The sequence below is a fragment of the Xenopus tropicalis genome, chromosome 4 (assembly GCF_000004195.4).
Source record: "Xenopus tropicalis strain Nigerian chromosome 4, UCB_Xtro_10.0, whole genome shotgun sequence".
Taxonomy (NCBI): Eukaryota; Metazoa; Chordata; class Amphibia; order Anura; family Pipidae; genus Xenopus; species Xenopus tropicalis.
Window position 1 is genome coordinate 14,051,179 of NC_030680.2, and position 14,459 is coordinate 14,065,637.

At 43.9% G+C, this 14,459-nt stretch overlaps 1 protein-coding gene across 1 annotated transcript; it reads left to right on the plus strand.

The window, feature by feature from the left end:
• The first annotated feature begins 133 nt into the window (after positions 1-133).
• Positions 134-10,869, plus strand: astl2d.5 (astacin-like metallo-endopeptidase 2 gene d5). Its single transcript, XM_031900487.1, has 13 exons — positions 134-733; positions 1,327-1,354; positions 2,198-2,257; positions 2,547-2,678; positions 4,650-4,767; positions 7,310-7,488; positions 7,748-7,829; positions 8,070-8,197; positions 8,364-8,479; positions 8,576-8,801; positions 9,520-9,638; positions 9,961-10,183; positions 10,286-10,869. The coding sequence occupies exons 1-13, from the start codon at positions 665-667 to the stop codon at positions 10,297-10,299; spliced, it is 1,494 nt and encodes a 497-aa protein (XP_031756347.1). The 5' UTR covers positions 134-664; the 3' UTR covers positions 10,300-10,869.
• Positions 10,870-14,459: the final 3,590 nt, after the last annotated feature.

The window sequence follows — 14,459 nt, forward strand, 5'->3', positions numbered from 1 at the left end:
CCATTGTGATAAAATAGGTGTGGTTTGAAGTGGGTGTGGTTTCAAAAAGGGGAGTGGTCAAAACTGGTTTCCATTAGCGGCCCTCCACCATGTATGCTAGAGAAATTCCGGCCCTCGGCACCGCAGAAGTTGGACAGCACTGATCTGTTGGATCAGAATGTTGGAATAGGGTTGGAAGGACTAACAGAAAGCATTATGTAAAGGCCCAGAATAAAAGAGAACCCAAGTCTCGCCTATTCCATTTAAAGACATTTTTTTCAAGCCGTTGGTTGAAGGTGCCTGGTATTTTATCGAGGGAATAATAGTAGCCAGGCAGCTCAAGGCAGGCATTTATACGTCATCTATTAGAGCAGCCATAACACACTACATGTTTGGGCCTGTGCCCTTGATAAACCTACTTATCATTCTCCCACTACAAAAATTATATTATATAATCAAGGACGAGGAGTTTCCGACCAAAGAGAAGGGGGAGCAGCTCAGCCAAGGGGGCTGCCATTATTAATATTTGTTATGATTGTAGACAAGAGGGCACTTTTACATGGTATAACTTGGAGGCCAATCGGCTGCCTTCCCTCCCAATCCACTGCTACTGGGCTCTAAATATAAGGGCTTGGGAATTACAGTATGAGAGTTCAGCAGAATTCCTCAGCTTGCACAATACAATATGGTCTGCTCCATTTGTGCCATCCTTATCTCCTGTCTTTTTGGCCAAGCATTGAGTGCCCCTCTTCAGGTAAGTAAAATGGACTCTTTTGCCAACACTTCTGGCTATTCCTTTTGCCCCATACCCATGCTTTGCTTCTTACCATTCCCTTTGCCCCATACCCATGCTTTGCTTCTTACCATTCCCTTTGCCCCATACCCATGCTTTGCTTCTTACCATTCCCTTTGCCCCATACCCATGCTTTGCTTCTTACCATTCCCTTTGCCCCATACCCATGCTTTGCTTCTTACCGTTCCCTTTGCCCCATACCCATGCTTTGCTTCTTCCCATTCCCTTTGCCCCATACCCATGCTTTGCTTCTTCCCATTCCCTTTGCCCCATACCCATGCTTTGCTTCTTACCGTTCCCTTTGCCCCATACCCATGCTTTGCTTCTTACCGTTCCCTTTGCCCCATACCCATGCTTTGCTTCTTACCATTCCCTTTGCCCCATACCCACGCTTTGCTTCTTACCATTCCCTTTGCCCCATACCCATGCTTTGCTTCTTACCATTCCCTTTGCCCCATACCCATGCTTTGCTTCTTACCATTCCCTTTGCCCCATACCCATGCTTTGCTTACTGAGGATTCTCAGAATGCTTAAAGCTGTTTGTCTAATTTCAGGCCACCTTGTCACCCAATAATAGTACTGGTAAGTGCTTTGCTTAATTATTTCATGTACTGCTATAGGTCAGAAACTTAAAAAGTGGCCCCTTGCTTATTGCAGTATACAGTAATAATGTAAGGATGAATGCCAGATCACTTGCTTAGCTGGTAATTACAGAGTTCAGGTTTGCTGTAGATTTATTTACAAATTTATTTACAAGTTGCCTTTTATAGCTCTGTTCTGGGAATAGGGTGCAGCATGGAAGTGGAATACAGTGCCGGGGAAATGGAATGGAAAGGGTGACAGCTTGGATTGATATACAACATAGGCTGATGGCAGTAGAGCACTCGTGCTGCCAGCCACCAGTAGATGATGCCAGCCACTTGTTTCAATGCAATGTATACTATATATATACAGGGCCGCCATCAGGGGGGCACAGGGGGGACAATCGTCCCGTGCCCGGGCGTTTTTAACTTTAAAGGGGGCCCGGCCATGTTTCCTTAGCTCGGGCCCCCTTTAATCAACTCCAGGCCCTGTCATTAGTTGTGTCCCGCGGCTCCCCGCTACATCAGCGCGTTTAAAAGGTTGCGCCCGTGCTTACTGACATTACACGCACAGGACGCAACCATATAAAAGCGCAGAAGTAGCGGGGAGCCGCGGGACATAGCGGAGGACACCACCGGAGCCGGAGGAAGCAGGAGTCCACTGGGGGGAGGGAAGGGGGGATCTGGAGGACACTTGGGGGGAAAATTTTGTTGTGAGGGGCCCCGTGATTTCTGATGGCGGCCCTGAATATATATGACTTACTATGTCCATATCACTATAGAGCTTCCATGGACTCACAATCGTGTTCAGATTAAAGCAAAATTTGTTTTTCCCCCACCCTAGGAAAAAGTGATCCCTTCGGCCAGGGCCATGTCTTCAGCAGGATCTTAAAAGCCAACCAAGGTAAACTGGGGCAATGAGTACACACAGAGATTCCCATGTCCTTCAATGGAAAGGTAATGTCTCCTGGTCCAAAGGTGATTTTACATCGTCAACAAATGCCCCATGTAAAAATATCCTTGGGGTTGCAACCCTGATGGTATCCTGTAGCAACCCTAGGAGTGACCAAGTCTTTCAGATGTAAATCTATGACTCAGTGCTTTATTGTAAAAGATAGCCATAAAGCAGAACAGGACTGTTGTCCTTCGAAAGAAAGGCAAGTGCCATCATTTTATGTTTATTTTTGAATCAGGAAATAGAGTCCCACGGGTTCAAGAAGACATTGCTGTTGGGGTCTCACGTAGTGCCATCACCTACACGGAGTGCTTATGGCAGAAAACAAATGGGACAGTGTATGTGCCGTACACACTGGATGATAAATACAGTAAGTTCTTCCAACAATATTTCTATGAAGATTCTCATTCATCCAGGTCATGATATACAGTATCTAGTAGAATTCATTCTAAAAACAGTTTTTCTTGAAAACGTTTCCCCAACTCATCCGAGCGGCTTGTTCAGTTCAAATGACTGGTAGGGAATTCCCTGGCATTTAAACCCTTGAGGGTAGAACAGTCACAGACATCCAATCACAATGCTTCCATTGAACGTATTCAGTTAGGGGTTGGCTGAAACTGACAGGGGTAAGAAGGTGAGATCCAGTCACAATGGTACCAGTGGCAGTCCTGCTCTTAGTATGTTCATTTGAAAAATCAAATAGCTAGGTCAATCTACATCATGCCAAAGGGGACCCTAGAGAAGTAAAGATCCACAGGGTTTAAGCAGATAATGGACATGAGGGGCATGGCTGGCATAAACTGGGAGCCTGGCAGTGAAAGGCCATATTTCTTTTTTGGGTGCTAAGCTTTCTGCTAAGCTGACAGGGTCCTCGACCCAGGGGGTCCATGTGGGTAATGAACTTATATCTGGTGCTGGTGGGTTGGGGTGGGCCCTGTTAGGTAAATTGCATAGGGCTCCATGATTTCTGATGATGGTCATGCTGAAAGGTCTGTTTTTATTGCCAGCTCTTACAGGGAGCCAATGGGGTCAATTCACTGTGTAGGCGACCTTTCCAATCTGAAGTCTCCTGTGTAAAGGTGCCTTAAGATTTGCTCGCTTGGCGATGTCACCAAGTGAGCGGATCTTCTCCCGATATCCCCCACCTATGGGTGGGTAATATTGGGAAAATCCAGGCCAAACGATTTAATTATTACGGCGTGTATAGGCAAAGTCGGTCCGGGGATCTAATTATTACGGCGTGTATAGGCAAAGTCGGTCCGGGGACCGCATCAACGAGCTGATGCGGTCCCCAATCTGTCTAGATTTTTTAACCTGCCCGATCGATACCTGCCCGATTACAGGCCAGATATCGGTCGGGCAGACCCGTCGGTAGTGCCCATACATGGGCCAATTAGCTGCCGAATCGGTCTAAGGGACCTATATCGGCAGCTAGAATCGGCCTGTGTATGGGGACCTTAAGGGTGCCTCAGGTGGAGGGTTGGACTGGCCTACCTTCACCCCTTGTACCCAAGACCTACTGGGCTGCAGCCTAGGAGAATTCCCATCAGCCATTGCTTATTTTAACTGTGGGCCTATACTACCTATATAACTGTTGGCTGTGATAGTAGGTCCAGGGTGTCAAGTTTTCTGGGGAGCCCGAGTAGACCCACTAGGCCCTAGTAGGTCAGGTGACCACACTGGGCTCTGCAGAATGGAGTGGAATATAGTAGGCACTTCTGCATATTTACTTTAAAGAGGACATACAAGAGATACTGGGACACCCAATGCTCAACAAGTAGCAAAGGATGATGGGAGTTTGAGTCTTAAAGCAACACTGCACAATAAAACATTTTTTGGTGGCCCAATAAATGCAAAAGTATCTTCCAATGACTTGACTGTCTCTTCTTGGTTTTATACCCTCATTGCCACTGTATCTCTGCTTTAGTTTGATTGCTTATCAATCTCCCTATGTTAGATACCACCAAGATGGCTGATAGGGAAAACTATGTTGTGCAAAAGAATCAAGATGGCCATACAGGTTAAGATTTTTATCTCATTAACAATTACATTTGCCCATTGTCTAGTTGTTTGCAGGACAAAGAAGGTAGTTTCCTAGCTTCAACTAGACGATATAGCTTGAAATGGTCGTTTTCGATGATGGTCAAATTGTACTTTTAAATGATTGTTTCAGGATAAGCTTGGTCTGACGATAAATGAAAAAATCTTTCGTTTTAGAGAATCTGTAAGCCCTCTGTTTTTATTTTAATGATGCCTTACTTCCCCTTTAAAATGGAATGCACAGACACCCTTATGTGCAATAAACAGAAATTCACGTTTTTTTTCCTCTTGCTTCTCACAGGTAACAGTGAAGTTAACACAATGACGTCGGCCATGGAAGTGTACGCCACCCTGACCTGCGTGCAGTTTGTCCCTTACACTGATGAAGATGATTATGTCAATATAACATCTGGCGATGGGTACGTTTACGAGCGCCAACAAGTGAACAGATCTTCTCCCGATATCCCCCACCTACGGGTGGGCGATATTGGGGGAATCCAGGCTAATTCGGTCGTTTGGCCCTGGGACCAAACGATCGAATTATAACGACGGGTAGAGGCAAAGTCGGTCCAACAAGCCGATGCGGTCCCCGATCCGACTAGATTTTTTAACCTGCCCGAGGTCAGATATCGGTCAGGAAGGCCTGTCGTTTGTGCCCCTACACGGGCCGATAAGCTGGCGAATCGGTCTAAGGGACCCATTTCGGCAGCTAGAATCGGCCCGTGTATGGCCACCTTTACGGAAACTTACATCGGGTGTGTCCTGGAAGAGCCACAATAGATATAATTAGTAGATATAACTCTTGGGGAAATTGTACTTTTTATGGCTTTTCCCAATTACCCTACCAACCACATAGTATTTTATATATTTTGGGGGGGAAATTATGCAAAATATCACAAGAAAACAGAAGTCTCTATTTATAGGTGCATGCCTCCGCCCCTTTGTGACATCAGACAAGGGGCTGGTGGGCCTATAAAGAGTTCCATTGCCTGGCGGGTAAAGGGTCCCTTTCACCCTAAGAAATAATTACAAATTGTTTTCTATTGTGTTTGTCAGGCAAAATAAACTTCACTTACACTATAGAAATGATTTTAATCTTATGACCAACCGGTAGCCAATCAAAGCATTAAATGCTCACAGTGGTTGCCCAACCTGTATCCAATTGAAGCATTATAATACTGACAGTGATAGACCAACCTGTAACCAATTAGAGCATTAGAATACTGACAGTGATAGACCAACCTGTAACCAATTAGAGCATTAGAATACTGACAGTGATAGACCAACCTGTAACCAATTGAAGCATTAGAATACTGACAGTGATAGACCAACCTGTAACCAATTGAAGCATTAGAATACTGACAGTGATAGACCAACCTGTAACCAATTGAAGCATTAGAATACTGACAGTGATAGACCAACCTGTAACCAATTAGAGCATTAGAATACTGACAGTGATAGACCAACCTGTAACCAATTGAAGCATTAGAATACTGACAGTGATAGACCAACCTGTAACCAATTAGAGCATTAGAATACTGACAGTGATAGACCAACCTGTAACCAATTGAAGCATTAGAATACTGACAGTGATAGACCAACCTGTAACCAATTGAAGCATTAGAATACTAACAGTGATAGACCAACCTGTAGCCAATTAGAGCATTAGAATGCTTACACCTTCATCCATATGGATCCATATGGATCAATACAGCGTTTAGACTTCAAAAATTAGTACAGCCAAATAGCAACTATGGAAACAACTGTTACAGATATATATATATATATATTAAGCAAGGAAAAGCCAGCACTCACGTTAAAGATGGTATACGTCGCCTGGGTGCAGTTACCACGGGAAAATCTTCTATTTACTTATCTCCCCTTTTGCTATCTGTTGTTCGTATTCTCACTTACCTTTACATGCCGCCAGTCTTGAGGTTGGTGCCTCAGGACTCAGCTCTCACGATGGGATTTTCATTAACATTCTTCGCGATTGGGGTGCAAAGAACACCAGGCACTTGATTGGTATATTTATCCTGTTTATGCCAGTGAACCTGCAAGATGTCCGTAACTTCGACCATGATACAATGAAGATATCAGAGTTCTTTACTTAAGTATTGATTGGAGCTATGTGTATAACGTTATGTGTTTTTCCGGCATGTCACGATTAATGCGCTCTAGACATATGATCACTTTACATCTATGAAACATTGCCAGCTTTTCTGCATGTCCCTTAATATGTAATTTTGGTTACATGCTAATATGTAATTTTGGTTATTAAGGACCCTGCAACTGTCAGATTATGATAGCCTTCTACTCTTCGTTCGTGATCTAACACAGCTAACAGTTTTTATATTGAATATACTGTCACCACCTATTGTTACATTTTATTCTCCTTATTGCTACATTTTCGTGTTACCAACTATCATGTACTGATGTTGATCAATCTCCGCAACATAGCCTCTTATTAGGGGCTGTGTGTTAGATACGGAGCAAGTGTTAATTGCTTGATATTTGATTAATGATACTCGGGGTATGTATTGATTCCCTTGAGTTAGCAATTTCTGTTTATATTGTTTTATATAATTTCTCTTTTTGTTTGTTTAGTTTCATTTGTTGTTTTTGTTTTACACACTTGTGGTTTCGGGAGGTAGTGGGGTTGTGATGTCATCACTGGAAAGTTTTTTTTGATCTCTGTCCGTTTGGTTTTCCCGCCAAACACACTATATAGTGTTTCTGCACACTCCTTTTTGTGACTTTGACAAAGGCTGGTGCTCCAGCCGAAACGTTAGTCCTCTGTTCACTTCAATAAACTGATTTTTGGACCACATAAGACCTGTGTGAGCGGTTCCTGAACTGTGATTATATATATATATATATATATATATTGGAGTGAAAAGTGGTTTGAAGATCTGTTTAATAGCCCAGCTTGTCAATAACTTTCCTATGTTTGGATTCCAGCTGTTGGTCCTACATGGGACGGCAACGAGGAGCCCAAGTGGTGTCCGTAGAGAAAGGTTACTGTACTTCCGAGGGGACAACCATGCACGAACTCAACCATGCCCTGGGCTTTGTACATGAGCAGTCCAGGAGCGACCGGGATAACTATGTTAATATAATGTATCAGTACATCTCACCAGGTATGTGGGGTTAGTAACATCTCCACCAGAAACTAAAGGCCCCCATACTCTATAATGTTCCAGCTGAGATGTACTTAGTACAGGGGATACATAAGGTCAGATTTGGGCATGTCTGGGTGTAATTGGGCAGGGCTGGAGGTAGCTCTGGGCATGGGCTAAATGTTGTGGGAAAAAAATGGCAGAGATGAGAGTGGTTTGTATGGTTTGATTGATGGCCGTTGTACAAAAATGCCCCATTCCTTCCTGCTATTTATGATAGGTGACGTTGCCGAATTTAAGAAAATGGAAAGCAACAACCTTGGCACCACATATGACTACCGCTCTGTCATGCATTACCCAGCGTGAGTATATCCTTATATATACACATAGAGTATATACGATTACACAAGGGCTATAAGAACGCTTGAGATAATGCCTCATATCTGAGCTAATGATACCTTCGTAAAAGCTTGGGGTGGGGGGAATGATGGGAAAAATATAAATATGAACATGTAAATATATATATACTGGAGACAATACAACACCTCCTGCTGCCTCGTGGCTATACAGTATTACTTCTTACCTTCTTGCCTTTATTGTAGGTGGGCTTTCAGCAACACAACTGGACAAAACACTATAGTGGCCAAGCCTAACCCCAATATAATAATTGGAGCAGGAAACACAATGACCAGCTTGGATATTATAAAGATAAACCGGCTCTATGAGTGTGGTAAGCGCCGAGCTAAGTGCTCTGCTAATGGCTTACACCCATCTCTGTGTCTTCCATTGTCACTATGGCCCAACGGCCCAGCCATGTGTGGGTTTGGTCTGTTTTATGGGCAGTGGGATTTTATGGTCCATTCTAATGATTCCTAATAGATATTTTTCCCTTTCAGATGTCTGTAGTTCTCTCCTTACTGATGCCAACGGAACTGTCACCTCAGCCAATTATCCATCTCCTTACCCAAATAATGCCAAGTGTGTGTGGGTCATCCAGGCACCGTCCGATTTGGTGATCAGTCTTAAAATGGATAAAATATGTCAGTATTAAATACAGGAAGGTATAGTTGCCCTTTAACACACGCTGACATTAACGTTGCCCCTGCAGGTAACCCTGACGTTCGCTGCCTTTAATCTCCAATCTGCCCCAAACTGTGCCTCTGACTACATTAGAGTTTATGATGGGCGCACCAGAACTTCCCCGCTGCTACTGGACAGAACCTGTGGGTCTAAACGCGTTCCTGCACTGATCGCCTCGTCAAGTATGATGTTAGTGGAGTTTGTCAGTGGTGATAACATTGCAGCGACTGGTTTCAGTGCCTCGTACAGTACAGGTGAGTATGGGTTGGCTACAGTGCCGCCATTGTATTAGATTACATATCATACTGGGGGGAAATGTATACTCTGGTGGTTCTTAAAGGGCCACTACACCCCACTGAAAAATGCTGGCGATGGTATTACTCTGTACAACCAATGAACAAACTCGTTCCTGATAATACTATAAATGTAGCATTCCATTCATGGTCTCAAACCCATAGAACGACAATCAGGTAGGTTTAGGCCCCTTTGCCATCCTGAGTTGGCCAAAGTGGTGCCACATCTGCGCCCACCCCCCTGGCATCACTTTTCAGCTTTCTGTTAGAGTGTTTTCAATCTACACAAAGGTCATAGGAGGTGAATTAGAAGGTTGCTGTTATCCATCCTGAGACTAATGGATTGCAAGAAAGACTGAAACTGCAGGAAGACCTTCATAGAATCTAGGGAGTAGATACACACAAAAGGGAAATAAGGTCCAGTATAGTTGTTATTTCATTGTATGTTACACAAGGAAACTGGCTCAGTAGGTAGCACTTTATGTTCGTAGCCCATTGCCTGAAACCCTGTTCTGGAAATTGGCTCCTGGGGTCGATTCTAGTTTCAGTTTGTTGCAAGTGTTGTATTGGGATTTCTGTAATGGGCAAGTTGTCCTTGAGTCCCATAACCCTCATATATGAGATGAGATGCTGATAATCGAGTGATCCTGTTAATATGCTTCCTTTCTATTTCTACCAGTGAAATGTGGGGGCACTTACTTCACCCCATCAAGGAACATCACTTCCCCTGGATACCCCAAGAATTACCCCCCTAATAGCAACTGTTCCTATATCATTACTGCTCCGGCTTCCCATAAGGTAAGGAGATACTCTCACTTAATACATCCATAAGTTCAATCACACACCACACACTGTTAGGGCTACCAGGAGAGGGAAAGCAAGATCCCAGTAGGGCCCAGTTTTGTGGTTACAGGAGTGTAGAACTGAGCAGGGAAACATCAGGAGATGCAGCCTGTTTCAGTGAATTAAGCTTTAGCCATTCTGCCTGGCCTTTGGCACTCAGAATATACATTCAGATTATTAGTAGTGCTAATAACATGAAATCTTATGTTTACGTTGCACAAATGCTCATAAGAGCACTGCCCCTGCTCAGACTTCTATTGTTCCTTCTGTCTTCTAGGTCTCACTGAGCAAGATCAGTTTCTATACAGAATATAGCCACACATGTAGCTATGATTACCTGTCTGTGTATGATGGGACTTCCACTAACGCACCCCTCCTGAAGACATTCTGTGGACCCCTGTTCTCTCTTTCGGCCACCTCCACTGGTCAGAACATGTTCCTCAGGTTCATCAGTGATAACTCAAAGCAAGCGTCCGGCTTTCTGCTGACATACAGTTTTGGTGGGTATTGAGTAGCAACGTTATGATAAGTCTCAGGCCAACTCCATGTAACATTCTGCCACTTTACTGATCATCACCCAATCATGTATTTTCTATTTGCAGTGGCTATATCCTGAAATCCAACTTAGAATGTGGATCCAATTCCTCCTAATGATCCATACGTCACATATTGGATCCTAATCTTTGAGACCTTGCCAAGCATTTATCCTTAGATGGTTGAGTAGATACATAGAATTATGAAATATGTGTTCAGAATGCCATATTGCTCTTTAGTAAAGGGATACCAACATCTGAAATCTTCTAATGCTGTGGGGTTTTATGTCAGGGTTGCAATGGGCTGGCAGGACACCGGGAAAAACCACGGTGGGCCCCAGCTGGTCCCTGCTGCAGGAATTTTGGCTGCTCCTACCCCATCCCTGGCCACAGCCACAAATAAGAGGAATGTGGCCCACACAGGGGAGTAGAGGAGGCGTAGGCTGGAGAGAGTTTCTCAAAAGTAGAAGCTTGCAAATGGGGCGGGGCAGCCCTGAGGTGACAGCCCCGATGGGCCCCCTAGTTCTGTTGCAGCAGTCCAGCCTTGCTTTCCTGGTAAGCCAGCCATACATGTTCACATTTAAGTCCTCTACCGATGAACGTTCAGCTATTGATCGAACATTAAAATGCAACAATTTAAAACTAACAGTCAGACAGAAATTGGCTGCTTACAATGGGGGGGGGGGGGGGGGTCAGATGGGGGGGGGGGTCCGATAGGATCTGTGCCACTGTGACAGAATGTTCTGTTATACAGATAGCTAGAATCTCAGCCATAAAGCAGGGCAGGACTGCTGCTTACAATGGGGGGGGGGGGGGGGGGGGGGGGAATCAGATAGGATCTGTGCCACTGTGACAGAATGCTCTGTTATACAGATAGCTAGAATCTCAGCCATAAAGCAGGGCAGGACTGCTGCTTACAATGGGGGGGGGGGGGGGGGAATCAGATAGGATCTGTGCCACTGTGACAGAATGCTCTGTTATACAGATAGCTAGAATCTCAGCCATAAAGCAGGGCAGGACTGCTGCTTACAATGGGGGGGGGGGGGAGGAATCAGATAGGATCTGTGCCACTGTGACAGAATGCTCTGTTATACAGATAGCTAGAATCTCAGCCATAAAGCAGGGCAGGACTGCTGCTTACAATGGGGGGATCAGATAGGATCTGTGCCACCGTGACAGAATGCTCTGTTATACAGATAGCTAGAATCTCAGCCATAAAGCAGGGCAGGACTGCTGCTTACAATGGGGGGGATCAGATAGGATCTGTGCCACCGTGACAGAATGCTCTGTTATACAGATAGCTAGAATCTCAGCCATAAAGCAGGGCAGGACTGCTGCTTACAATGGGGGGATCAGATAGGATCTGTGCCACTGTGACAGAATGCTCTGTTATACAGATAGCTAGAATCTCAGCCATAAAGCAGGGCAGGACTGCTGCTTACAATGGGGGGGATCAGATAGGATCTGTGCCACTGTGACAGGATGCTCTGTTATACAGATAGCTAGAATCTCAGCCATAAAGCAGGGCAGGACTGCTGCTTACAATGGGGGGATCAGATAGGATCTGTGCCACTGTGACAGAATGCTCTGTTATACAGATAGCTAGAATCTCAGCCATAAAGCAGGGCAGGACTGCTGCTTACAATGGGGGATCAGATAGGATCTGTGCCACTGTGACAGAATGCTCTGTTATACAGATAGCTAGAATCTCAGCCATAAAGCAGGGCAGGACTGCTGCTTGGTTAGAGAAGAGAAGGAATGCATTTGATTACACTTCCCTAACTATACAACTGTAATTATAACTTTTCAAATGTAAATAAATCAGTATTTTTCCCAAAATAACAACTTTCTGAAACATTCCATATTTTCAAGTAATATACAGTATTTATCAATGATTGTGTTGTTTTAAATGTGTGAATAAATCTTTTCTGTCCAAAAATGATTCTTTGCTCCTTCAAATTGTGGGTGTGTGTAACAGTGCCATTCTTATATTCAATTATAAGGAGATTGGGCTGAAAACGGAATACTCCCAGAAGTCATTATTCATGTGAGGCTTGGTGAGACTATTCCCTGTGCTCTCACATAAACCAAGGCACACATACTTGCTAGGCCCCATCAGCCAATGAATGGACGGTGTTCTGTCTTTAGCTCCCACACTACTTCCTGTTACAGTTAGAGCTGCATTATTTCTGGTCATGTGATCTCTGAGGGAACACACAGCCCGTCACAAAATGGCGGCTCAAAGGAAAGCATGTAAAAGAGCAAAATGTATTAATATATCACTTTGGGAAGAGTCTTCAATAGGTCATTTTCTGCATGTCAGCTGTGAATAGGGTTTGAAACTTGGCTGGTATTTTAAACGCTGTCAATGTTATTAAGAGGGCACATAACAAATATATGGGGCATATACATATAGGTAGCTATATATAGGCATCTAAGATATAATTACCCCTTATTGGGGGCAGAACAGCCCTATTGGGTTTATTTAATGGTTAAATGATTCCCTTTTCTCTGTAATAATAAAACAGTACCTGTACTTGATCCCAACTAAGATATAATTACCCCTTATTGGGGGCAGAACAGCCCTATTGGGTTTATTTCATGGTTAAATGATTCCCTTTTCTCTGTAATAATAAAACAGTACCTGTACTTGATCCCAACTAAGATATAATTACCCCTTATTGGGGCAGAACAGCCCTATTGGGTTTATTTAATGGTTAAATGATTCCCTTTTCTCTGTAATAATAAAACAGTACCTGTACTTGATCCCAACTAAGATATAATTACCCCTTATTGGGGGCAGAACAGCCCTATTGGGTTTATTTAATGGTTAAATGATTCCCTTTTCTCTGTAATAATAAAACAGTACCTGTACTTGATCCCAACTAAGATATAATTACCCCTTATTGGGGGCAGAACAGTCCTATTGGGTTTATTTAATGGTTAAATGATTCCCTTTTCTCTGTAATAATAAAACAGTACCTGTACTTGATCCCAACTAAGATATAATTACCCCTTATTGGGGGCAGAACAGTCCCTATTGGGTTTATTAATGTTTTATTGATTTTTTAGTAGACTTAAGGTATGGAGATCCAAATAACTGAAAGACCCCTTATCCGGAAAACCCTTAGTACCCAAGCATTCTGGATAACGGGTCCCATACCTGTACCCTACAAGTCTTCCAGTTTTTACTCATACATATCTTTTTCCTGCCAATCTGCAAGAATCTGCCCCATGATCCACCTGTCATCATCCCAACCATTGTCATTGGCCTGCCCCTTCACCACGCCTTTTTACATCAGGGCCCGCCCCCTAGCATACACAACCTGTATTACTCTAAACTGAAGGTGCAACTCTACATATAGATAGGCTGGTATTTTTTTTTTTTTTTCAAGAAAAGGTGGCAACCCTAGCTTCAAACTTAATAGAAAAAGAGTTTTTCTTACTGAAAAAAATCATTATTTTGACCAAAACAGCCACCTTTAAGCATAGCTAACCTGCAAGCTCATCAGTTGGTAATCCCACACATGCCACTTTTAGCCTCCATGAAACAAAAATGTCACCTTACACCAGTGATTCCCAAACCAGTGGCTCGGGGGCAACATGTTGTTCCCCAACCCCTTGGATGTTGCTCTCAGTGCCCCCAAACCAGGGAGTTATTTTTGAATTCCTGACTTGGGGGCAAGTTTTGGTTGAATAAAAACAAGATTTCCTACCAAATAAAGCCCCTGTAAGCTGATAGGGTGCATAGAGGCCCCTAATAGCCAATCACAGCCCTTATTTGGCTCCTCCATGAACTTTTATGGTGCTTGTGTTGCTCCCCAAGTCTTTTTACATTTGACTGTGGCTCACGAGTAAGAAAGATTGGGGACCCCTGCCCTCCACCTATGGTGTCCAAGCCTGGGCTACAGTTCAAGCCTGCACAGGGCCATTGGGGGGGGGGGGGCAGATGGGAGTCCGGCCTGGAGCTTCATTGTAATAGGAGCTCAGATACATATGACAGTGGACCAAAAACAGCCAGGCTGGCAGTGGGTTTTCTCTATAGGTGACTTTTTTTTTTAATTGAGGCCCCATTTTACTTAGTTGGCATGGCCAACCAGCAGTCTAATGGAGGGGAGGGGGGGTCTGCTACCAAAGAAGCACAAGGGACCCATTATTTCTAAAGGTGGCCCAGCACGCAAAAATAAAGCTCCAACAAAAAAACTGTGCAAGTAAACATTTATTAATTTAACCATAGTAGTGC